Consider the following 23,601-nt stretch of genomic DNA (forward strand, 5'->3'; position numbering starts at 1 on the left):
TATTTTGTGTTTGCCTGAGTCCTGGATGATCCAGGGGAAATAAAGAATCGTTGTGTCCTGCACTTGGGTCACCACACCGAACCTTAACAATGTGTGTGTTTATATTTGTAGACAACACACTTCTTACTGTGGGTATGACCTTTCTGTCACAATACAGTGCTGCATTTACTTCACACACACAATATAATACACACACATGTACATTAATGCACTCTCTGAAGTTTCAGGAAGTATTCATAACCCCTTACTTTTTGCAAATTTTATTTTGCAGTAACTAATTAAAAATCATAAGTTTTACAGGTATTTAGGCTTTTTGCTCTGGCTCCAAACTTTACTGAGGTGCTTCCTGTTTCCTTTAATTATCACTTACTAGAACTGACTGGAGTCCACCTCTGGCAAATTACACTGATCACACATAAATTAGAAAGGAACATAAGGTTCACACAGTTCACGCCGCATGTCAGAACAAAAACTAAGCCATGAAGTCAGCTGAACACTGTAGACCTCTGCAGTGGTGTGTGGTGAGGCATAGATGAGGGAAAGGGTGTAAAACCTTTTCTAAACCTCTGAGGGATCCCAGGAGCACGATGGCCTCAATCATAAACAGCTATTGTCGCAGCCATAATCCAAGTGGAAAACATGGCATTGCTAGAATGTAGTCATTCAGGCAGCTGTAGTTTAGCTTCTGGGGTACAGGTACAATGGAGGACCTCTTGAATCATATGGGGACCACAGAGCATGCAAGGGACATGCTGAAGATGATGGCTGAAGATGATAGTACTACAGTACTACCTTCCTGCTTTTTATTCGTCTAAGAGCTCTCTTCCCTGTTTGGTGCTTCAGTCTTTTCTGCGATGGCGCCAGGTGCCATGCTAACAATGTAAGCAGGGCTGTTAATGCTCACCTCAAATCAAGCATAGAAAAGGTTCAGCTTCTCTACTAATGAAGGATCTGTGCCAGTCATGCTATTGAGTAGACCTTTGTAGTTCATGATTGTTCTTAGTCCTTCCCACACTACTGTCATAAAAGAAACCAAAGGTTATTTGCAGTCACGGCCCAGAGTGGCGGATTCCCTCAAGCCCCGACCTGTTTTTTGGAGCGATACGTCCCCGGGCGACCATTACTTCCTGACGGCCTTTGCCCTTGGAGGCATGCAAATTAACCATGCGGGCCCCAGTAGCTGCCGCGTTCAATGGTTTCGGTGAATGAGGAAACAAGGTGCAAGTTGCCTAAAACGGCAATGGGCGTTGTGCGTCGTTTTGATTTCTATTATTATTATTATTTTTTTCACTTTGTTTCTGTTTGTTTTTGATCATTTTTCTTTTTTTATTGCAGCAATTCAATTAAAGCAGCTATCACAGATGGCTGGACTGCACAGAAAAACCCCACTGTGAAATTAACTCTGAATATTAATTTAATATTAACAAGTGTCTGTATGTTTCCACTTTTGGTTTAACGCTATTTATTTAACACTGGCGTCTTTGCTTGTGTGAGGTTCTCTTTCTAATCATTTGAATACCTGTTTGTATAACTGCTTAAAACTGAATAATTATAAATATATGTAAGCAACAAGGGAACAAGGTCTAGGTTTAAAACATATTTTAAAGCAACAACACACCAAATAAAACTGCAGAACCACCACCACAACAACAAGAAAGACAAATGGAGTCTTTTATGTACAATAACTACAGTGGAGACACCACCACCTCCATCCCCTTTAGTTCTGCTTCACCCTCCACTCTGCCAGCCAAAGCTCTACTGACTTTCACTCATACAAAGCACAGAAGTGTTCTCTCTTGTGCTGGCTGTGGCTGCTTGGGGAGGCTGTACAGGTGACACATCCTGAGCATTTGTGGCTTCCTTTTCTTTTTTTCAGCTGGCTCCTTTATGTCTCTCAGAAGTTTCTGTTCTATTCTCCAGGCTGTGGTCCTGGGGATATGTATTCCCTTGTGGCCCTGTTGCTCGTCCAGCCATTCCTGTGCTATTTTTGCACCAGGACATTCAGCAGCATAGTAAAAATTGCCCTTCAAGTAAGCATTACCCCCTTGCAAGGTCCTGGGACCACCACATATGTCACAAGGGTCGCCGGGTTTTGGAGCAGGAGCCTTGTACTCCTGGAGGACCTTTGGTTTCTCTTCTTCTTGCTCCTGGAGGACCCTCCTTTCTCCTCCAAATAGTCATCCTGGATGGACCAGCTCGATCACTGCTGGTGGATGGACAGGATGTGGAGGGGTTGGCCGGCATGGAGAGAGAGGCTGAGATTGGAAGAGGAGTCGGAGGTGGAGGACTCTGCCTTGCACAGTTTGTAGTCCTGGTCAAGGGCAAGTCTGAGTCTGCATCTGAGGAAATGTCTGAAATAGTATGAGGAGTAGTCATGAAGATGTCAGTGTATTAGAATGTTTTGTAACTGCAGTGAAGACAAACAACAGAATTGAGATAGTGAGATTACACACCATCTTCTTTAATAGGCTCCTGTCAATTCTACTTCCTCTTCTGTTTGGCCTTTCTTGACATGTCCATTCTGTGAATAGGATATAGATAAGACTTGAAGATGTCACAATATAAAACACCAGCCTGTGAATGTTAAATGACTGGATATTAAAATTCTAAATATTCAATTCAATTCAATTTTATTTGTATAGCGCCAAATCACAATACAATTATCTCAAGGCACTTTACAAAAAAACAAAAAAACCCAACAATTCCCTTATGAGCAGCACTTGGTGGCAGTGGTGAGGAAAAACTCCCTTTAACGGAAGAAAAAATGTCCAGCAGAACCGGGGGGGGGGGGGGGGGGTTAGTTTATGGGAGCTCAGTGCACCGATGGTCCTCGGGTAGTCTAGGCCTATAGCAGCATAACTAAGGGATGGTTCAGGGTTGCCTGAAGCCAGCCCTAACTATATGCTTTGTCAAAGAGGGAGGTTTTAAGTCTAGCCTTAAAAGTATAGAGAGTGTCTGCCTCCTGAACCCAGGCTGGGAGCTGGTTCCATAGGAGAGGAGCTTGATAACTAAAGGCTCTGCCTCCCAGTCTGCTTTTGGAAACTCTGGGAACCACAAGTAGACCTGCACTCTGAGAGCGAAGTGGTCTATTGGGATAATATGGTACTATGAGGTCTTTAAGGTATGAAGGAGCTTGATTATGAAGGGATTTGTATGTGAGAAGAAGGATTTTAAATTCTATTCTATATTTTACAGGGAGCCAATGAAGAGAAGCCAATATAGGAGAAATATGATATCTCTTGCGAGTTCCTGTCAGGACTCTGGCTGCTGCATTCTGGATTAATTGGAGGCTTTTTATGGAGATATTGGGACATCCAGATAGTAATGAGTTACAGTAATCTAGCCTTGAGGAAACAAATGCATGGACTAGTTTTTCTGCATCATTTTGAGACAGGATGTTCCTAATTTTGGAAATGTTGCGCAGGTGAAAGAATGCAGTTCTAGAGATTTGTTTTATGTGTGAGTTAAAGGACATGTCCTGGTCAAAAATAACTCCAAGGTTTTTTACAGTAGTGCTGGAGGCCAGGGCTATGCCATCTAGAGTAGCTATAATTTTAGAAAAGTTATTTCTGAGATTTTTTGGCCCAAATATAATGACTTCTGTTTTCTCTGAGTTTAAAAGTAAAAAGTTACTGGTCATCCAGGCCTTGATGTCAGTTAGACACGCTTGAAGTCTGGTTAACTGGTTTGTGTTAACAGGTTTAATAGATAGATATAACTGAGTGTCATCTGCATAGCAGTGGTGATTAATAGAGTGCTTCCTAGTGACATATCCTAAAGGAAGCATGTACACGGTGAACAGAATCGGTCCTAGCACGGAGCCTTGTGGAACTCCATAACTAACTTTTGTTCGTGTGGAAGGTTCATCATGGACATGAACAAACTGGAATCTGTCCGATAAATAGTATTGGAACCACTTTAACGCTGTTCCTCTGATACCAATCACATGCTCCAGTCTCTGTAATAAGATGTTGTGGTCAATGGTGTCGAATGCAGCACTAAGGTCTAGGAGGACAAGTATTGAAACAAGTCCATTATCTGAGGCTAAGAGAAGATCGTTGGTAACTTTCAACAGTGCTGTTTCTGTACTATGATGTGCTCTAAATCCTGATTGAAAATCTTCAAATAGTTCATTCCTGTGTAAGTGGTCTGATAGCTGCTTAGCAACAGCTTTTTCTAGGATTTTAGAAATAAATGGCAGGTTGGATATTGGTCTATAATTAGCCAAGACTCCTGGATCAAGAGTAGGCTTTTTGAGTAAAGGTTTGATTACTGCAGTCTTAAAGGCCTGTGGTACGTAGCCTGATACTAGAGATAAATTTACCAAGTCTAATAAAGATGAGTTAATTAATGACAGTGTGTCTTTAAGCAGTCTAGTCGGGATGGGGTCTAAGAGACACGTTGATGATTTCGATGAAGCAACTACTGATGTAAATTCAGAGAGATCTATGGGAGAGAAGAGTCTAAACATAACTGAGGTCCTACAGATGATTCAAGAGCTACTGTAGTAGAAGATTCATTTATTGCAGTTATAGGAAGCATCTGCTGAATTTTATCTCTAATAGTTGTGATTTTATTTGTAAAGAAACTCATAAATTCATCACTGCTGAGAGCTAAGGGAACACTGGGCTCAACAGAGCTGTGACTTTTTGTCAGCCTGGCTACAGTGCTGAAAAGAAACCTGGGATTGTTCTTATTTTCCTCTATTAGTGATGAATAGTATGCAGTTCTGGCTTTACGGAGAGCTTTTTTATATGTTAGTAGACTGTTTTTCCAGGCTAGAAAAATTTCCTCTAAGTTTGTGGAACGCCACTTCCTTTCCAGCCTTCGTGATGCCTGCTTTAAGGTACGAACATGTAAATTATACCATGGGGCTAGTCTTCTCTGACTCACTAACTTCTTTTTCAGAGGGGCTACAGAATCAAGCATTTCACGCAGTGAGGTTACAGCGCTGTCAACAACATGATCAATTTGGTAGGGAGTGGGATTGAAGCAGCTGCCCTCCACTATGTTTATACTTGGCATAGATGTAAATAAAGATGGAATCATTTTCTTAAATTTATTAACAGCGTTGTCGGATAAACATCTGCTGTAGTGGAATTTTATTCCAAACGCTGCATGATCCATCATTTTAAATTCAAAAGTTATTAAAGAATGATCTGACAAAACAGGATTTGGGGGAAAAACTATTAGATGTTCAATTTCGATGCCATAGGTCAGAACAAGATCAAGGGTGTGATTGAAACAGTGGGTGGGTTTATTAACATTTTGAATGAAACCAATTGAATCTAATATAGAATTAAATGCAATGCTGAGGCCGTTATTTCCAACATCTACATGAATGTTAAAATCTCCCACTATAATAACTTTATCTGATCTAAGCACTAAATCAGACAGGAAGTCAGGGAATTCAGTTAAAAACTCTGAGTAAGGGACAGGTGGACAGTACACAATGGCAAGTAGAACTGGTTTTTGTGTTTTCCAGTTTGGATGCGAGAGACTAAGAGTGAGGCTCTCAAATGAGTTATAACTGTTCTGAGGATGAAAGTTTAATAATAAGTTTGAGTGGAAGATTGCAGCTACTCCTCAACCTCGACCTGTGCTTCGAGGAACATGATAATTTGAACACAAACTAGGGAAGAGAGAGCGCACAAAGTTAGTGACATTCGATGGTGGGATATACATGTGCGGGGGGAGGAGCGGAAGAGAGGGGAAGGGAAGGGAGGGTTAGGGTAGGGTAGCTCAGTGCATCAATGGTCCTCGGACAGTCTAGGCCTATTGGCATACAGCTTTAGGCACTAACTTAAGATGATTTAAATGTCAGGATTGGTGTCTTCTCCCAGCAGGCCATGTTTGGAATTTCACAATAAAAGCATACAGTTATTTGTAGGAAGTTATTATACCTTTGTAAAGTATAATGAATATTCAGAATAAAGTTAAGCTTGTGTAGCAATTTTTAAATTTAAATATATATATATATATATATATATATATATATATATGGGTTTCTAGGAGGGACCTAGGTGTTCCCCGGAATCCTGGGGGTCCGTTTGTCGCTTTTCCTCACTCTCCTTCTGGCCGCCGCACGGTTGTCTCATGGAGTTGGTTGATGTAAGATGGTCAGCTATAGGACAGCCACAAGCAGGGAGGATGTCTTTAATTATGTGTCCTCTTATACGTGGGCAGTAAAGCAGTCTCTATTTCGTGGTTCTTCTGTCGCTCTCTTTCTGCGCCTCTTTCTCCTCAGAACAAAGAGGACCTTGAGAGTCTGGACATCTCTTAACTTTCTCTGAATCAGTCTGGAACTCTGTCCATCTCTGTTCAGAACTCTGTTCTTCAGGGTCTGTTCATTTTCAGAGTGTTCAGTTCCAAGAGTTCTCTGGGTGTGTCTGTCTTTTTGTGTCTTGTCGCACTGGGCAGGGAATCCATCTGGTTCGTCCCATGACTGTGATGTGATTGGTCCAGGAAGTGCTGCAGCCTTGCTGGTGATTGGTTTAAATCTCACCGGTTATGTGTGAATCAAGAGAGTAACTTATTGTGTTTTAGGTTTTAAGGATGTTTTTCTAAGATGGGAACAATAATTAATTAATTAATTATTTTTCCACCCAGCAAAGTTCTAACACATGACAAACTTAGTAACTAACCAGAGTCAATAGTTCAGCAAAATCATAAATGAAATCAGTAAAACTTCATAGTTATATGGATTGACTACAAGCATGAATAAGATAAACACAGCTTCTATATCACACCCTAATCTGACAATGATGCTCTGTATAAATCTGGTCACACATGTTACATATTTAGCAATCAAAGCAGAAATATAAGAACAGTATATAAAGTCATTGTATAGGTTTCAGGTCTTTCCTGAAAAGGGAGTAGTTCTAATGCAATTTATGACAGGATGTAAAATGGGGTTTCTTTGTCAAATAGAGTCTTGACAGTGCAGGGCTGTCTATCTTCCTGTTGTTTACATTTGTAGGTCACTAAGAGTTTTAGAGCCATAAATTGTCAAGGGGCACAAGTCTTGGAATGTGAGCATATTTTCCTGCCATAGGTCCGCTACAATTATAATCTAACAACACATGAGCTTAAAATGGACATTGGCTACTGGCATACAGGTTCAGGCACCAACTGAGACCATTTTTAATGGCTGCCATGATGTCTTTTTCCAGGAGGACATTGTTGGACTTTCACAATAAAGGTCTACAGTTATTTATAGGAAGTTACTGCACCATTCCAAAGTATAATCAATATTCAAAATTAAATTTCAGATCTTAACTCAAGGTCACATGAGTCTCCTGTAGCACACTGCACTTTTTTTTAAAAATAAAGCCTTTTTAGGAAATGGCTTCAAAATAAAAGCAAAGAAATGCTAGTATGTGTGCTTTCATTTCTTACCAAGCACTTGGCTCCTGGCTAAATGCTTTAGGCACCAATGGAGCCCATTTCTGTTGTCAGCCTTGCTGTCTTCACTAAGCAGGACATGTTCACCCCCCTTATTTGATTATTTTTATTTCTTTTTATTCCTAGTTCGGTCTTTCCTCATCTGTCTTTCTTACATTTATTCCCTTTTAATCCTTTCTTATTCATCCTATACTTTCTTCGTCTGTTTCTTTGTTTCCTTCAGTACCCCTGTTCTCATGATTATTTCTTGCCTTTTTTCTTTACTTCCATCATCTTCATTTTACTTCCTTTTCTTTCAACTTCTTCAACTTTGTCAACTTCTTTGCTTCCTTACTACTTTTTCTTTCTTTCATCCATGTTTATGGTTTAAAATACTTTCTAATTATATATTATATAGTGTATTTTTCGATAGTATATCAGCTCTCCCATGTAATTTCTTCAGAAATTGCCTTTTCTAGTTACTGTTGTTGCAGGAGGTATTGTCCTGTTTGGTAATCCTATGCAAGTGAGCTGGCGTTGGTTTGTCACTGCATTCTCCACTGAGCTGCAATGTGGCTCTTTCTCCTTCAGGGGGCTCTACCTGGTTGTCTGCTCTGTCTCTCCCAACTTTGCTTCCATGTGGTGCTGTTGCTAGTAATAGTGGTAATGTGGTAGTGAGAGCCAGGCATTAGTCATTGGTTTACAGTGCACATGGTGAACCTCTAGGTGTCACTCATTATCTAGCTGTTAAGGCAGCAGAAGAGGGAGGTCTCTATCAAATCCATGAAATGCTTACCATTTCTGTGTCTTCACAACAGCTATTTCCATCTGCTTCCACAGCACATTTCTCCCTATAGCCACCACACATCCCAGTTTGATCATTTTGTTTTGTAAATTCAAGAATGTATCTCTCTTTGTTTTTTCTCAGCTAAAACAACAGTCCTGGCTCTATCAAGCCATTAGTTCTGTGGATATGCTTTAAAGCTTTCCCATATGAATACTGACAAAAACCAAGTTTGCTGATGTGAAGACCAGAATAAACTTTGTTGGCCAGGTTTGTTCCACACAAATAAGGAATTTGTCTCTGGTTCACTATGCTCTCTCTATGTACAAGAATTAAAATAAAGGCAATTATTTTTTTTAAAAAAAGGAAGCAAAAGAAATTAAAAAAAAATTAAATTAAAAAGAATAAAAATTTTGATATACAATATATGAACTAGCGCAGTAGGAGTTCAAGGATTTAACTATAACTGTAAATATAGCTTTGACAGTGGTGTGACACATATGAGGTAGGTACAGATGTGCACGCAGTATTATTGCACAGTGGTTATTTCTGCCACTGTATGACATTAAATGTTCATCAGAGACTTTGCTACAGTGCTCTGTAACGCCTACCAGAAGGGCGGAGTCTGAACACTTTGTGTCCAGGATGTAAGGGGTCTGCAGAGATGCTCCTTCCCCGTTTCCTGACCATGGACCGATATAGGTCTTGGATGGAGGGAGGATTGTCCTCAATGATCCCCTCTACAGACGGGATTGTCTGTTGTAGTCTCTTTCTGTCTAGTTTGGTTGCGGATCCAAACCACACAGTGACTGAAGTGCAGAGGTCAGACTGTATGATAGCGGTCTAGAAGGTAACCAACAGTTCCAACAGATTCATGATAGGTTTAGTGAATGGTAACTCCACCTGTGTTTAGTACTACTGTTTTCATATACTTGGCAACTTTTTCATTCTTTATGCCTTCATAGTGGACATCACAATATTTAGCACTGACCTGGTGATTTTCAATAAACAAGACAAGGATTGCAGCTAATGACTATTATAATTAATCTGTCAATCAATTAGTCTATAATAATGTGAAATAATGGCTATAAATTCCCAGAACACAAGGTGATATATTTTTGACAAAAATTCAGTTTATAATAATATGAAATCCAGATTCTGTCAACACATTGTGCTTGATAAATGTTGAAAGCAATTAAAACATTAGTTGATTTGTTGTAGACAAATTAGTTAATTACCTAACTGTGCATGTACTTAGAAAGTTAATGAACTCTTTTTCTACCCAACATATTGATTTCAGTAGCCTTGTACTTAAATATGGGCTTGATTATATTACACTTAGACTGTTTACTTGTTTTCAACTGATGTGCATATTGTGCATATCTTATTTTATTAAATTAAAAGTTTGCTCTCAATCTTTTAAACAAAAATTGTCAAACCAGTTTTACTACAAGCCGTATTTATTAGTAGATCCTTATCTTCTGCTCAAAGAGAAGACATTTTATGTCAGATGAGTAGTTGTAGTAGATGAGTACCTGTACACCTAGATATTGTATTATAAACTTACGTGGAACAAAGGACATGTTGTGATTCATTAAACAGTATTTATTCAGTTATAAAATACAAAAAGCTCCACTACCACAACAAAAGGTATACATACACCACAGGGACTGAATATTTGTGTATCATCATTTTTATTTGTCATCCCCTAGTCCACAAAGACCACAAAGACAAGTCTCCATTAATTCAATAATATATTCATCTATACATGTTTAAGTTGCAAATAAAAAAGCATCACAATACAAAAGACAATTTAAATATGTAGAATGTCAATCGCATGTCAAAGTCAATTCAGCATTTTATACTTAACATGCATTTATAATATAAAAATAGACTTCTGATTATGTTTATACACTTTTTATAAATATAAGCATACAAATGTATTTTTAAAATACAAAGATAAATACAGTCACACAGTGCACATTGTCTGAAAAACCAGCAATTACAAATTTTTTTGGGATATTTAACATTCAGAAAACACAATTCTTACATTAAAAATGCAACTTTAATGACAATTGCAGGTCTTTTATTTATCTTTGTTTCTGATTTCAGTTACTTTTCTATCCTCAATTCTGAAGGTTATTCTGAAGCAGTCAGTGGGCAGTAAATAAATAAACAGGATAAGAAACATGAAGTCTAGCTTTGTCGAACATCCTGTAAGAGTTTATTGATCTCAGCCACCAGCTCACTGGCGTCCACCAGCTCGTGTCGGCTGTCATTTCGTTTGCCCTGAAGATGGCTGAGCACCGAATCAAAATCGTCCTCCTCGTAGTTCTCTGGGATCTCCTCCATAGCAGGCAGCCACTTGGAGGAGGGCCCAGGAAGTGGCACTGGTACTGGCATAGGAGCAGGGGAAGGCTGTAACAGAGTGGGGCTGACCATTGCAGTGAGTAGGGGGCTGCTGTGAGGTTTTGAGGGGTGACTGCTGTTCTGACAGCTGTTTTTAGGTGCCTGTGATCCCTTTTGGCAGCTGCTGTGGGAGCTGAGCTTGGTGTTGGGTTTCAGTGTGTGGTAGCTGCCACCCTGGTGGTGGGCAGAGGGGCCAATGCTGCTTCCCGGATTCTGGAAGTGGGTGTTTGCAGCCCAGACTGCCACACCCTGCTGGTGAACAGAGGGGTTGGGCTTGCCAGGTAGATGCCCCCTCCTGCGATCTAAAGATCCACACATAGGTACACTCACCCCACTCAGGCTAGTCCCCTTCTGGTTCTCGTTGACCTGGATGTATGGGTCCAGACCCTGGGGTAGCAACCTTTGGAACACACTGTTCATCTCAGACAACAGTGATGTAGCCCCACACAGGTGTTCATCTTTTGTCTCACCCCCACCATTCTCTCCCTCCTCTTCTTCATCATCCTCACCGCCCAGGTCCTTTCCAAAAGTAGAGAAGCTCTGGCTTGGGGCTGTCCCAGTGTTAGTGCAGGGCTGTGGGGTCTTTTCCTGCGAGAGATCAGTGACTTGGTGTGCTTCTTCCCCAGGAATGTAGAGGTTGCTACGGTAGTCAGATGATGATGAAGGTGGGGAGGCCAATGGGGGCATCCAGCACTGATCCGAGTGACCCAGAACACGACACTCCTCGGTGCAGAGCTTCATAGCTGGACAGAAAGACTCATGAGTAATCAGGAAAACAGATACTTAAGAAAATTAATTAACAACAAGTATTTTTCTTCTTAATACTATAGTGAGAGAGAGAGAGATAAATACATAAATACATTTTAAAAAATGCTTGATAAGTTTTAACCAGGGAACACTTGGCATTGTTTTTGTTGATTGAACAGCTAAGTAATGAATCCATTAACAATTTTAATTTCCCAGTGCTTGAATAATTGATTACTCACATAATAGTTTCAGCTCAATTTGTCTAATTTTAATTAGGAAATTAAGCTCTACTGAAGTTGGTGCAGAATTGTGTGTATGTATACGCCATGTAGGTGAAACTGAGTGTGCATAATAAGGTAAGTGGTAAGGGACAACTTTTAATATGGAATTTAAACAGTTAATTTAAACAGTTCGACTTAAGAACTGAAAACTTATCCTACCTTTAACAAACCCTTTCATTTTATTTTAAAATTATTATGTATTTCTTTCAGGTTTGAACTTTAATTTATTTGCAAAATCAAGGGGATGTAAAGAAGATTCCTGCTTCTTCCCAGGCGTTTATGCTACCCTGTCTTCTGCCCTAATTAGTCTGAAAGGCTCTCTGCAGGAGTACTGCCTGCTACATTCCAATGTATTTACCACAGAGAGACAATTCAGCAAAGCCAATCAATGCCTATTACCCATTCAGAGTAACTCCTCCTCTAAAAGCCCTTCATTTTTCTCTTTCAAGTTGCTCTTCTCAATATAAATCTTTGAAAAGAGAATCTCTGAATAAATTAGACAAATCAAATATGCCAACTTAAAGCCTTCATTAAAGGAGTGTGGCACTTTTCAGTTGTGCTATTGAAGGACTTCATTATCCCCTGATTAACATGAAAGGAACATTTATAATACTTCTTAGAGCAGATGAAAACTACATTTGGGTTCATTGGAAGGAAAAAAATAAAAACAGAAAAGGTGAAGCAGCATATTGGATCCCCTGCTGATGGAAGGGTAAACATAAAAGATATAATCTAACTGATTTGAGTGTAAACAATGGAAAAAAAGAATGTGTCAAACACTACCTGAAAGCCCACTTGTCGAACTAACTGCAGTGTCAATTCAGCTGACTTTCTTGACAGCAAATTACCTGATTTATTCCAAACGCAGGACTACATGGTTTGCTGTGCAAATGTGTTTGTTTACTTCAGAGCTTATATTTTATTGAATTTTATCAGAAAACAAATTCTACTTTTATTAGTATCAGGTGGGCAGTTACCCACTGAGCACTGAGCAGGTAAGACAAAGCAAGGAATGTCAACAATGCACTCCAGATTAGACTGAAGCTACAAAATGAGTACATATTTAAAGGGATATTGCAACATTTTATATTGTGGTTCTGTAAAATCTGAAGAGCTGTAAGAAACAGATCAGAACAAGAGTCGGCAAAACCAATGAACCAGAGACTCTGTGATATCCAGACTTTTAGTCTGCACCCTGGATTTCCTAAACTTGATAGCATCTTCCTACCTGGTAAACACTCATGTCTTACAAATTTCCAAAACCATACAGTACACCATGCAGGTATTTACTAGATTTAACATGTACAGTAGATGATGTGCTGTTTAATATTTAACATAAAAGAAGTAACCTTATGTGTACTACATGCCTTCCCTCACCCTTCCCCCTACCTGTGAAAACAATATTTAAGGGTGTAAGTGCAAGACAAAAAGACTGGACTCAGGCTAAACATTTAGTATGTTTTTAAACAACGCTCAGGGGCATGGGGACATTATTTTTTCAGTAAGCAAGTTCATAAATTTCCCACAAAGTCTTTAAAGTCTTTTAGAGAAAATAAGCAAGCCAGATTAAGGAATGCAGAGAGGTTGTCATGAAGTTCTTGCTGTTTTATACCATATTTTCTTAAAGGGTTCCTTGAGCATTTCAGAATGTGTTGCGCAGGCCTGAAGGTACATTTCTGTTTATATACTGTATAAAGTCTTTTGCATCTAGATGAAAAACAAAATTCTATCTTTTGTTCCTCTTGAGCAAGGACAGCTAGCATATACCATAATGCCAGGCAAGCCATGAAACACTGTTCAAAATAACCCCCCCCCCCATCCTGCAGTGGACAGGGGTGGGGTGAACATACAGAAGGAGAAATGTTGAGATTTGAGATGTAATTATGCTCTTCACGGCTTATTCACAAATATAACTATATGTCTCATGGTAATTAAATGCCTCATTTTCATCACAAGAGCATGTAAGCTATTTGTCGGATTGCTGAAAGTGAAGACTTGAAGGTGGGAAAAAGGAGAGGCACTAATGAGTAGAGCTCATCCACAAAGGAATAAAGAAGGAAGGGAGGTGGTATGATGAGACTGTCTGCTTGTCTGGAGTGACTTTAATTGGGATGTAGCACAAATGCAGTGTCAAGTGATGGCTGTGTAAGAAGCTGGCTGGAAAGAAATGGGAGCTCTGGAATGAGCGGAACGGTGTGATAAAAGAATCAGTGTTCAACAAGTATTCAAACTCTGTCCTTATTAAATCGACTGTGGAGAGAATGGACACTCTATGCAATGTGGCTAAAGAGATGGGTGACTGTAAAGAGGATTAGTCTAATTACATGGAGAGATATCTCAAGAACCTAGTGAAAATGATGTGATAGTCAGTGGTTGAGTGTGTACAATATCATTCATAAACCTCCTAGATTAATGCACATGCAGCCACTTGTGATGCAGAAGTAAGCATGCCTAAACTACTGAAACAATGTTTTGCTAAGGGACAGCAGATTGATCTAATGAAGTATGGCTTTTCATTAATCTACTGTGACCTGTTATTAGTCATAAAATTCCTATTCCTATGATGGTCCAAGTAAAAACGTTGTCCTTTAGTCATATGGAGTTGTTTATAGTAGATTAGATAGTTTTGGATAGTTTTGAGATGGCCTTAATGCAATATTTATTTGGTCTGTGGTATGATGAATTTATGTTATATGGCTCTGAAGTGGTCGCTGCTAGCTTCCCGACTCCACTGCAAGAGATAGAAAAGAAATCCACAGTCCTCATTCTGTTAGTTCAGCTTAAGTTCAGCTGTAGCTAATACAAAGGTTCAGCAGTCTAAGCAATGTCAAGTGCTCATCTTTTGTACAAAACCCCCAAAGGACAAATTTCTGCTCATAAGGCTTTAAACTCGGGAGATAGTCATTTGATTTGTGTACTTCTAAATGGCTGAAGCTTTATATTAGTTTTGCAACAATATTTTTACGTCAATTAAATTAATAATTTTATTATTCAGAATTAGCGAAGAATATCTCCAGGTTTGCTGGCTTCAACCTCTCAAATGTCAAGATGGCGTATGTGTCTTCAACCTATATGAGTATACAGTGTATTTGGTTTTAGAAATACAAAAACATTCTAGAAACACATTGAGCTCTGAGAACATTTCATGGTTCTCATGGTCATTTTCCCTTCTTTTGTGACATTTATGAAGTAATCAATTAATGGATAATTTTCCATCAAGTAATAAGAAGGTTAAAACAATAATGAAAGTAACTTGATTCAAGCTTAGTTTAGCACATTCAGAATAGAAACAATCTACAGATTGGTGCACTGTAAAAATGAATAAATGGGATTTAGACTCTTGACAAGATCCTAAGGAGACAAGGGATTGATGGGATATGAAGGGTGGGTTGTGGAGGGTTGTGTATGGAGGGCAGGGGTGTACCTGCATGCGTTCTGTGCTGGCCATCAGGAGCATATATGTCAGTAAAGCCCTCACCAAGGAGCCTATCCATGGGCGACTCCCTGCCAGGCTCATAGTCGCTGTCCCCAGCCTCACTATCTCCACGGCCACTGTCTTTAAGACTGAACTTATCCATCTCGTTCAGGGCATATCTGTACAGAGAAACATTTGATGCATGTCTCATAGTAAACTGGATAATTACTGACATGAATATTTGTAAAATGGTTGTGATAATGTTATGCACTGATGTGCAGAAACAGGCAGAGTTATGTGCACACTGGGTTTTACATAAAATTCTGCAAATGTGAAGTTACTGAACATACAGTTTGACTCTAAACCAAAAAAACTAGAGAATACAAACGTAACAGGCTATGTGAAAGTACTGAAAACAAACATTTAGAAATGTTTCATCATGATGTTACAAATACGTAAAAAAGGGTATCCCTTTTGACCATAAGCCTGACAACAAAGGCTTTAAAAGTATATTTTACATGTGCATTACCTGTAGCTCCTAGTGTATTTGTTGCCTCTGAAGCTTGGTCGTGGTTGGCACTGGCCCTGATGGAGCATGGATAGAAGCTGTGAGACTTGCTACAATCCCAAGAGAAACAAAAAAAAGACAAAAAAGAAAGAAAAGACAAAAATAAAAGGAAAAAATGAAGAGGGGAAATGAATGGAGTCAAACAAGCAAGGCCACAAGACAATGTTGTGTGGAGGGACACTGTGTGGAAAAGCTAGGGGTGAAGGGTGGCATGAATTTATCACTTGCTCCTGAAAGTGATGGTCAACAAAAACATGACACGAAGGGCTGGAGGTAACAGAATATGGGAGCAAGGAATAAATTATGAACAAATACTGCATGTAAAACAAAAGACATAATTTATAGTTTTTGAACAGTAATATTACAAGTGGTTTATCTTTTGGGAGTGGGTTCTCATATTTTTGGAATATGCATAATCAGTTCTTGTAATTGAATATTTTTATGCTTAGGTGCAAAAGGAAATTAACTAAAAGCATATTGAAACTAAAATATCTTTGTCTTACCTCTACAGGGGGTGTGGTGTGTGCCAGCTCTAGAGCAAAATTCTCTGTCACATGGTTAGAAGAAATTGTGATCAGGCTATTGATGGACTGGCGGCTATGATGGCTCTGCCGGCTACCCAGGGTGTCTCTCTCAGGTGTAGGAGAGGCTGAGGGGGAGCATGGATGTGCCCGGACAGGAAGAGTCCCGTTTGTTGTTGGGACCAAAGTGATATCTGCCTTGTGAATCTGCCTGGTAGGTTTCTTGGGGTGGTTCTGGTAACTGTTCTCTGCCACACGGCAATTATAATTGTGTCTCGGGTCTTTCTTCTCACGACTGCAGCGGGTAGTAGCAAACATCACCATTACAATGAGCAGTAGAGCACAGACAGCACCTAGAGAGATGATGACAATGAGGGAGAGGTCCAGAGAGGCTTGACTGGAACCAGTGGGGTAGAGGGGTGGGAGCATGTCCATGTTCTCCTGCAGAGAGACCCTGAGGAGGGCTGCTGTGGACAGTCGATTGGTGCCCCTGTCCTGCACTTCCACCCTGATCTCCATCACGTCTCGTGGAGCCTGCTCCAGACTGGCATTGGTTCTGAGCTCACAACGCCGAGCATCCATCACAAAGAACCCATCCTCATTGCCTCCAATAATGGCACAGCTCACCTCTCCATTGGCACCAGCATCACGGTCTGTGACTTTAAGTGAAGTTACCAGCTGACCCGGTGATGCATACTTCCATACTGGAAGTTCAGCTGTGTGATTCCGGAGGGTGGGGAAGAGGATTAGGGGTGGGTTGTCATTTTCATCCAAAACAGTTAGGAAGACAGTGGTGTTTATTGATAGTGCAGGGTTTCCCCCATCACGTGCCTGAACAATGAAGGTGATCCGGCTGACATCTTCATGGTCAAAGCTGCGTAAAGCATATATGGCACCATTAGAAGGATCAATGGTAACATATGTGGAGATGGGGCTTCCTCGGACCACTGCATCTATGATGGTGTAGGTGACTTGGCCATTGGTTCCAAGATCTGGATCTGAAGCAACCACAGTCATCAGGTAGGCTCCTGGAGAGTTGTTCTCTGATTTAAAGACCTCGTAGCGGTTCTTCTCAAACCGTGGATGATTGTCATTTTCATCCAACACCTGAACAATGAAATGTTTGATGGAGGAGAGGCTGGGAGACCCTTTGTCCTCAGCTATGACCATCAAACTGTACTCTGACCTCTTTTCCCTGTCCAGTGACACGTTGGTGAGGATCATATAGTTCTTCTCATAGGTCCTCTGAAGTCTGAAATGGCCATGACCATGCAGCCTGCATACCACCTCACCATTGAGCCCTGCATCACTGTCATCAACACGCACCAGAGCTATGAAAGTGTCCACCGGGGCACCCTCTGAAATATAGGCCACTTCCTCTTTGCCAGGTGTCATCAGGTTTATGTTTATCTCTGGTTTGTTGTCATTTACATCCACTACTTTCACCACAATTTTGCAAAGTCCAGGAATGGAGTTAGGACCCATGTCCTGTGCCTGAACATCCAGCTCATATGAAACTGTGGTTTCATAGTCCACTTTTTTAATGAGAGTAATGTGGCCATTTTCTGAGTTTATCTTAAATGTTTCCAAAATTTTCGGTGAGACATGACTGCTAAAAGAGTAGGCAATTTTGCCATTAGTGCCCTCATCTGGATCTGTGGCGTTTAAATCAATGATTAAACTCCCAGGGGGAGAGTTTTCCAGCAAATTAATGACATAAACTTGCTCATCAAAGGCTGGGCTATTGTCATTGGAATCAGAGATGTTGATCTTGAGCAAAGTAGAGCCAGATTTGGGGGGTACACCATTATCCAAGGCCGTGAGCTGCAGCTGGTAGCTGGACTGCGCCTCTCGGTCCAATTCTCTCATCACCACAAGCTCTGCATATTTGCCCCCGTCGGTTCTGGTTCTCACGTCGATCTTAAAGAAGTTATTGGGTGTTAGGGAGTAGGTGTGCAGGGAGTTCTCACCGACGTCCGCATCCACGGCGCCGTCCAACGGGATACGCGTCCCCACGGACGCGCTCTCTGAGATTTCAATGGGGACAATGGCGCGAGAGAAGTACGGGGAGTTGTCGTTAATGTCCAACACCTCCACCTCCACATGGAACAGCTGCAGGTACTCCGTCGGCAGCGTGATAACATCAAATTCAATCGAGCAGTTCAAGTTTTTCTCACAGAGCTTCTCACGGTCAATTTTGGTGCCAATACTAATCTCCCCGTCTTCCTCCCGGACAGATAAGAACGGCGTACTCCCTCGATGCATAGCGCGGAACCGAAAGGCAAGGGAATTCGGTAGTTTGGATAAAACCCCAGCCACATCCACCTTTAGCCGTGCAATAACGGTGCCTACTTTTTGCTCCTCATACATTTTATATTTCAGTGTCTTACCGTAGGCGCCGTGCATAAGCGCGACCAAAAACACTAGTCTGAGTAGTGCTGGAGAGAAAATATTTCCTTTGGTCTGGATTATTTTTGCCCCCATCTTCTGCGCACACACTGTCGCGATTACTTCCACAGACAGAAAAAAAAAACAAAACAGTGAATGTCTTTTCAGAAGTCTGACATATTAAATACTCCTCCACTGCTCAGTGTAGCAAAAACAAACAAACTCCGCAAAATATATCAAGAAATAAATAAACTGGTATACAAATAACCTGTCCTTATTTTGGAAAATAACACAATGAAACCACGGGAAATAGATCTGTTGCATATATCCACATATGTCCTTCGCCTCGTGTGTGTGCGCCAGTGAATGAGCGAGAGTGTATGTCTGGGCAAAGAAAAGGCGCAGCTTTCTCCCAGCATGTGTGTAACAGTGAGTGAGTGAGATTGAGAGAAGAAGAGAGGAGAGAGTTGTGTGCGTGCGCCCCGCTCTGTGCGCTCTGCTCGAGTCTCTCTCTCCTCCCTCCCCGCACCCAAACTGCGCCTCTTCCACACAAAACATTCCCCAACCTTCTCCTTTTTAAATTCCCCCACCCACTCTCCTCCTAAATCACCAGAATGGCCTCCTGATGGTAGACCCAGCTCTCTCCCTCCCCAAAAGTGTGTCACAACAATGGGCCAGAAGAGGAATTATTCTGGGCTCAGCCACCTTTAACACAATCACACACGGACCCGCGGCAGACTTACATTGTTAGGGTTGCCATTCACTATGTGTGCTAACTCGTGTCCTTTGTCATATGTGTAAAATGCTAAGTTGTGACCTTCGCAACAATAATGGCAAGAGTAAAGATACATGCCCGCCATGTGACCAGGACTTATATCTTACATCTTTATAATGCCACTTAAATTAAATTTCTTGAACTCAAAATTTCCTATAATGTCAAAATATGAACTATATCCAAAATCTAGTTTATGCAGTTATACGTTGGAGACCTGACATGTTTATAGGCAAAAATGGGTCACAGTGCTTCATTATTCTACTTTCAGGGGGAGGGCGTTGTTTATCAATCTGTGTTATTTCTATGTTCCTTCTGTGTGCACAGAAGACACTGACAAAATATCTCTTCATTAATACATGTTTTCAGTGTACCCTGTTCTTTGGGTCTCCTTGAAAAAGCAATCTGAAAATGGTGCTTGGTCACAGAGTAGGCAACCGACATGTATGACTCTTTTATATATATGTTTCCAGACAGTTTAGAAATGGTTTTGTTCATTTCCTCTGGAAACCAAATTCTTCCACATTTATGTAAAAAGACTTCCATCATGTTTTCAATTATTTACATTTTACAGCAAAAGTGCTCATAGGTTTTTTGATCTTTCTATTCAATTGGGACTATACAATATATATCCTTACACAGGTTAAGGCATAGTGAGCCCTATGCCATCCACCCAAGGACTCCCACGTGTTGATTTTTACAAATCTCCTCCTCCTGTCGTATAATAATGTTTTATGGAACCCTGCATCCCCTGATCTGACCGACTGATCATATTGCAAACTCCAAGTGTCTCTCAGAGATCAAACAATTGGGCCAGTGGAGCTTTATGAGAGCAGCACCAGGCCATCTGGCCAGGGCCTCAGACAGCCCAAACCTACAATTACCATCTATTCAGATTCTGCTGAACCCCAGTCGAGAAACACCAAGTAAAAATTAGTCCCAGCTCCCATCAGATGAAATCTAATATCCTTCTCATATTGCTAGTGAAAAACAGTTTTTAAAGCAGCTCTCACAAGCGATGTGTTTTGGATTGGCTTTATTCGGATGTCATAGCTGCTAATATGTTTCAGGAAGGACAAAATAGGAGGGGCCAAGAGGCTGACAAGTCCTTTTAAAACCCATGTTCTGCTCCTAAAATGTGCAAAAGTTCCCATCACAGCATGTATGGAATATTCTCATCAGTGTGTCGTAGATTCCAGGTAACCAATGGAAGCCCATTTCAAAGTTTCCACAGATTCCATAATTTTTCCCAAGTTATTTGGGTAGTAATGAGTCACACTGCACAGATATGGCTCACACTCCAGGTGAAGATTATTGAGAACCATTGCACTGATTGGTTTCAACAGAGCAAATGATGTGGGGCCACCATCTTTGAGAGGATGCGTCTCTGTGATGGATTTTATCTCCATTTAAATTCCCATGTGTGACCCATGGGAACAGGCTTTCTGCACCGCCATCTGTCTCTGAGAAAACACATGGACATCGGCTTCCAAGCTGATATATACACATACTGGTAATGAATGACTCAACAAGGGCAAAGCATCCATACAACCCACAGTTAAAGGATGCTCATTTCACGTGCTTTTGAATAACTAAGGCTTAGTGGTGGTTTACTGACCAGGAACGCCATTTTAAAATTCCACCTAAAAGTTAAATTCTAAAACATTTCTAATTACAATAAAACCATAAAAATCTAAGAAAGGTTCAGGATATTGCTAATAAGCCAAACTATGCCAATTTGTTTTTGCATGTAGCAAGAACAAAATTGGACAACCTCACTATAACCTATACTGTAGAAATGAGATACTTGTAAGGAGAGATATCATAGCTTTACCCCCTTGATTATGTGTTAATAGAATCAATAAGCACATCCATGCACAGTGGCTATATAATAAACCATAGAGAAGAGTCCATTAGCCATTGGCCAGTCACCAGCATACAGAACCCCCCTTCCACCACTACCAAGATAATGTGTCTAATGGCATTAGACATTCACAATCCAGGTTTCATTTGCATAACAGAGGAACCAAACAAACAAAACAACCAAATAAAAGCTTAACACATTATACAAATTTCAGCCAAGTTCATTTCATCCCAGCTGAGTAGCTGCTGCAGGGAAATGTGTCCTGATAAATCCCTATACATCCTTACGTTCACTAGAGTTATAGGTTCATATAAGATCTATGAGACCACATTCAAATTAAAACATTATGATTATAATAATCTGACAATAAAGACGTGTCTGGTTCAAAATATCAATGCCAAGGCTCAATAAATGTTTGCACACACATATCTAATTTTAATTGTCTGGATTAAAGGCAGATGGGCTGTTGCTATCATATGGCCAGGTGTCTGGAGGATGATTGGGTGTGTGACAGTGTGGATGCAGAGATTCAGCCCTTGGAGACCATAAAGTTACTGAAAGCAATCCTAAGGCGCACGTGGGGGGAGCAGGGTGAGGGTCACAGCAACTTTGTAATTGAAATGAAGCAGGAGATCCTGATGACAAAGGCAGCATAGCAGGTGGAGAGAGGGCGGCGCATGGGGCCTTTCCAACCCCCAACACCAACATAGTAATATATATGGTTCCTCTTTCTGCTGGTCCTTTATCTGCTTTTTTTTAATGTCACAAAAGAATTCTAAATAAATTCTACTAATATGACAGAATAGCCTATTATTGAAGGTCTTGATAATTTACAGTTTGAGTTACTATGAAAAATAAACAGGGGAAAAGTACAAGTGCAGGCAGTACAAGTCTTTGGAAGCAAGAGAACGCTCCAGAATGGCGCTATGGTAAGATTTTTGGACAACTAAAGAGTCTCCTGGCATCTACTCAGCTCAGACATACCTACTTCCATCTAATGAGAGAAATGTACAGGCAAATTCAGGGCACAGTCTACCTACCTGTTATAATGCTTGGGAGAACAGAAAAAAATCACTATATGTTTTCATCTGTGTTCTCTGATATTTAAAGCCTTGGCAACTATAAGTGAGGGAACAGATAAATTATCCATAATTTACAGTATGTGAATATAGATTGGGTTAAAGCCATATTTTAATATTCAATAATAGTTTTCAGTAATCATTTTAATTTTGTTTCCTCTATGAATGTACATCATCTCCCATTCAGACAGAAGTAGATTCTCAGGGTGGGAGAGTTTGTAAAGGAACACGAGCATCTGCCATCTCATTACCATGCTGTTAGCTCATGCGAGATGAAAGGGATTTGGGATCACATAAAGGAAAGTTAGGATCTTCTCCACTTGCCAATCATGTCTATAGATGTTACATCATAAAGCCTAAATATAAATATTCCAGGCCACTCTTGCATTATTTCAGTTCTGTCTCTGATGCTCACTGTATTTTATTTAGTTATATTCTAATGAAATTGAGCACTTTACTTTTTTGTTACATCATCTGATTTTTCTGCCTCAGTTACCTTTAGATTGAGTTCATTATATTGAGTACTACCCCCATTTACAAAATGGCTTTTTTGTTAAACTGTGACACTGAAAGGAAGGTGATGCAAAATTACACACAAAAGAACCCACAGTCATTACAGTGACAGATCTTCAGCCATGCAAATTGGAATATTTGTCTAGAAGCTAGCTCATTCGTAGTTATCCGCAGCAACAACAACAATGCAAAATTTCTTCTGTCTAAGCTTTTGTCAGGTTCTATTTTTTCTGGCTTGGACTACAGTGTTCTTTCACTTTTGTGTCAGCAATTTCAGTTTATCCCTTTCCTGTTTTAACGAGACAATGCCTTCTACAAAGCACCAAATTTATAAAGAATTGGGTTGCTTGGATTGACTTGGTTGTTTGACTTACTGACAGAGTGGAATGAGCCTTAAGACAATTTGGACTTGGCCCAACTTTAGGTTTTGGTTAGTCCTTGATTGTTTAGCCAATTTAGAACTCTGGTAAACATAAATTGCATTGTTGAGAGGGTTCAATACACTCACTATTGCTGTTGTTATACAATGTAAGTATTGTATAACCTTATTTTTTATGATGATTATGATGCTTTCTAAATAACTGCTTTTCAATGTGTTGACCTGTTTAAAGTCAAAAATGCTGCTGACTGGAGGAAGAGTTGAGAAAACACTGCCGTGAGTAAAGGTTTGTTGGTGCTTTTTATCAATTCTCATGTTTTCCTCATTAATAGTTCTGTTTTCAGCGCAAGGTTGCTGGTTACTGTTTAAAAAAGCTTTTTTTCAACGTTCACTGATTGGTTGCACCACTATTGTGCAGAGCTAAAATATTTGAGACATTCATTTCATTATATGAAAGGTTTTTTGTAATTGGGAAAAAAAATTATAGCTCCGCATATT

At 40.2% G+C, this 23,601-nt stretch overlaps 1 protein-coding gene across 3 annotated transcripts; it reads right to left on the minus strand.

The window, feature by feature from the left end:
* Window positions 1-9,842: 9,842 nt before the first annotated feature.
* pcdh18b (protocadherin 18b) lies at window positions 9,843-18,895 on the minus strand. Of its 3 annotated transcripts, none has more exons than XM_026331208.2 (4): window positions 16,091-18,895; window positions 15,549-15,604; window positions 15,029-15,198; window positions 9,843-11,319 (listed from the first exon to the last, which is right to left on the minus strand). In XM_026331208.2, exons 1-4 carry the CDS (start codon window positions 18,590-18,592, stop codon window positions 10,364-10,366), a joined length of 3,684 nt encoding a protein of 1,227 aa, XP_026186993.1. In that variant the 5' UTR covers window positions 18,593-18,895; the 3' UTR covers window positions 9,843-10,363. The 3 variants fall into 3 exon arrangements, with proteins under 3 accessions (XP_026186993.1, XP_026186994.1, XP_026186992.1); XM_026331209.2 differs by having other exon boundaries at window positions 15,083-15,198; window positions 15,549-15,637; XM_026331207.2 differs by having other exon boundaries at window positions 15,549-15,637; window positions 16,091-18,894.
* Window positions 18,896-23,601: the final 4,706 nt, after the last annotated feature.

This window comes from Mastacembelus armatus, chromosome 10 (genome assembly GCF_900324485.2).
Source record: "Mastacembelus armatus chromosome 10, fMasArm1.2, whole genome shotgun sequence".
Taxonomy (NCBI): Eukaryota; Metazoa; Chordata; class Actinopteri; order Synbranchiformes; family Mastacembelidae; genus Mastacembelus; species Mastacembelus armatus.